The sequence below is a fragment of the Nannospalax galili genome, unplaced genomic scaffold (assembly GCF_000622305.1).
Source record: "Nannospalax galili isolate Female #2095 unplaced genomic scaffold, S.galili_v1.0 scaffold279, whole genome shotgun sequence".
Taxonomy (NCBI): Eukaryota; Metazoa; Chordata; class Mammalia; order Rodentia; family Spalacidae; genus Nannospalax; species Nannospalax galili.
Genome location: NW_008343971.1, coordinates 1,989,012 through 1,991,797, shown reverse-complemented (window position 1 = coordinate 1,991,797; position 2,786 = coordinate 1,989,012). Strand labels below are relative to the sequence as shown.

Genomic DNA, 2,786 nt, shown 5'->3' with positions numbered 1-2,786 from the left:
ATATATATATATTAGCAGTTAGGGAGTGTAGGCAGGAAGATCAGGAAGATCAATGTCGTCCTCTGACATATAGTGAGTTCAAGGCCAGCCTGAGCTACATGAGACTCTATCACTAGCAAACAAGCAAATAATCAAGAAATCAGTGAGGTAAAAATTCATACAACTGAAAGGAGAATTAGAAAGTTAACAATTATAAGAGATTCCAAAACTTTGAGTCACTAATAGGACAGTAGCAGAAAATAAACAAGGACACAGATCACCTGAATAACACCACCTACCAGCTAGACCACCTGACCAGCACCAACCAACTAGATCACCTGACTAACACCACCAACCAACTGGACCACTTGAATAGGACCAACCAACTAGACCACCCAAATAACATGACCAACCAATGAGACCACCTGAATAACAAGACCAACCAACTAGACCACTTGAATAACAAGAATAACCAACTAGACCACCCGAATAACACCACCAATCAATGAGACCACTTGAATAGTACCAGCAACCAACTCAGCCTAACATTATAAGAAGATGCTAAACAATAGTGGAACTCATTTTTCTCAAGTGTGTATGGAAGATTCACCCAATCTTTTATGACAGATATACCACATTCTGTCATAAAACAAACCCCAACAACTTAAAAGGATAGAAATCATCTAAGTATGTTTTGGCCTATAATTTTAATTCATCAATCAGTATCAAAAAAAATTTGCAAAATCCTCCAATATTTGAATAAAAAACTATGTACTTCTAAATAAGCTATTTGTCAAAGAGGAAATCTCGAGGGATGTTAAAATTTATCTTGAACCAAATAAAAATACAATATATCAGGCTGGAGATGCAACTTAGTTGGTAGAGTGGTTGCTTAACATTCACAAAACTCTGGGTTCTGTTCCCCATATTGCATAAACTGGACACGATGACCCACCTCTGTAATTTCACCACTTGGGAAGTGGAGTCAGAAGGATTGGAAATTCAAGGCCATCTTTGGCTACATAGTAAGCTGGAGGTCAGCTTGGGCTGAGACCCCACCTAAAAATAATAAATAAATAATAAATAAATAATACAGCATATCAGAATTGTGGGGATTCAACAGTGACTAAACAACATTTAGTACATATATCAGAAAAGAAGAAAAATTTTACATCAACAGCCTAAGCCTACCTTAAGAAACTTTTGAAAATGCCAAGCTTGGTGGCACCTGTCTTTAATCCCAGTACTTGGGAGGCAGAGGAAAGTGGATGTCTGTGAGTTCCAGGCCAGTCTGGTCTTCACAGTATATTCCAGGCCAACTAGGGCTACACAGTGAGGTCCTGTAAAAGACAAACAACAAACAACAGAATCCTAAAGCTGTCAAAAAGGAGAATATAATAAGTACTAGGAAAGAAGAAAATGAAATTGAAAGGAGAAAAACGATTTTAAAACTCAGTTACCCTCAACAGTCAGCTCTTTGGAAAACTCAAATCGGTAAACTTTCAGCTGGATAGAGCAAGGACTAAAGAGAGGAGACACAAATCGCCAATGCCAGGAATGAAAGCCAGGGGACACTATGGATCCCATACTTTAAAAGAATAACAAAGGAATACCGTGATTAACCATTTGTCCATAAATTCACAATTTAGGTAAAACGGACCATGTTCTCAAAAGACAGAATCACAAACCTCCCTAGAGAAAAAAAAAATTATTTCCATAATTCAATATACCAAAGAAGTTAAATTTATAGTTATGATGCTTCCAAGCAAGAAAAGTTCAAGCTCAGATGGTTTCATTGGTGAATTGCACCAAACAAAGAAAGAACAGAAACCCTATGCATTATTGTCTAGAAAACAGAAGAGAGAACAGCTTCTGACTTATTTTATTTTAATTAAATAATTTATTTTAAATTTATGTGTATGAGTGTTTTACCTGCATGCATGTAATTGTTCCCATGTCATGCATTGACTTGCAGAGGCCAGAAAAGGGTGGTGGATCCCCTGGAACTGGAGTTTTGGAAGATTGTTAGCCACCATGTGGGTGCTTGAAACTGAACTTGGGTCCTTTGCAAAAGCAGTCAGCGCTGTTAACTGCTAAGCCTCTCCAGCCCTCTGACTTATTTTATGAAGCAGTATTATCTTATTATTAATGAAAATATAAGAAAAATATAAGTACGTGTTCATCATGAATATAGGCACAAAAATTTCCAAGAAATATTGTAAACCATACCTAGCAATATGATAAAGGATAATATACTATGGTCCAGGGGGCTCCTCATAGGGACTCAAGCTTAGCTCAATATTTGAACATTGATAAATGTAATCCAGCACAATTAATAAACTAAAAAATAGGGGCTGGAGAGATGGCTCAATGGTTAAGAGCACTAGCTGCTCTTGCAGAAGACCTGGCTTCGATTCCCAGCACCCACATGGTGGCTAACAACTATCCTTAACTCCAGTTCCAGGGTATCCGACACCCTCTTCTGACCTCTGTGGGCACTGCACGACACGGGTGCACCCACCAACACGCAGGCATTATACTTGTACACACAAAATAAAAATAATAAATAGAATATTAAAAAACTAAAACCTCATCATAGACATAAAATATCATTTAGTAATATTCAACCATCCTCTATGATAAGGCTCTCAGTAAACTAGAAATATAACGTCTTTATATTAACATAAGGCATCTTTAAAGAAACTTCAACTGACTTCATACTTAAAAAGAGAATAAATATTTTCTCCCTAATTTCAGGAACAGGGCAAGGGTGTTTTCTTTGCCACTGCTACTAATATTCTACAAGA

The 2,786-nt window shown here is 37.1% G+C and overlaps 1 protein-coding gene across 1 annotated transcript in view; it reads right to left on the bottom strand.

The window, feature by feature from the left end:
• Dnah6 (dynein axonemal heavy chain 6) overlaps nt 1–2,786 on the bottom strand; it is a 317,890-nt gene that overhangs the window by 226,982 nt on the left and 88,122 nt on the right. The window contains exon 19 of the mRNA XM_008840298.1: nt 162–163. Coding sequence (XP_008838520.1) covers nt 162–163 — 2 coding nt within the window. The remainder of the gene's footprint in view (nt 1–161; nt 164–2,786) is intronic.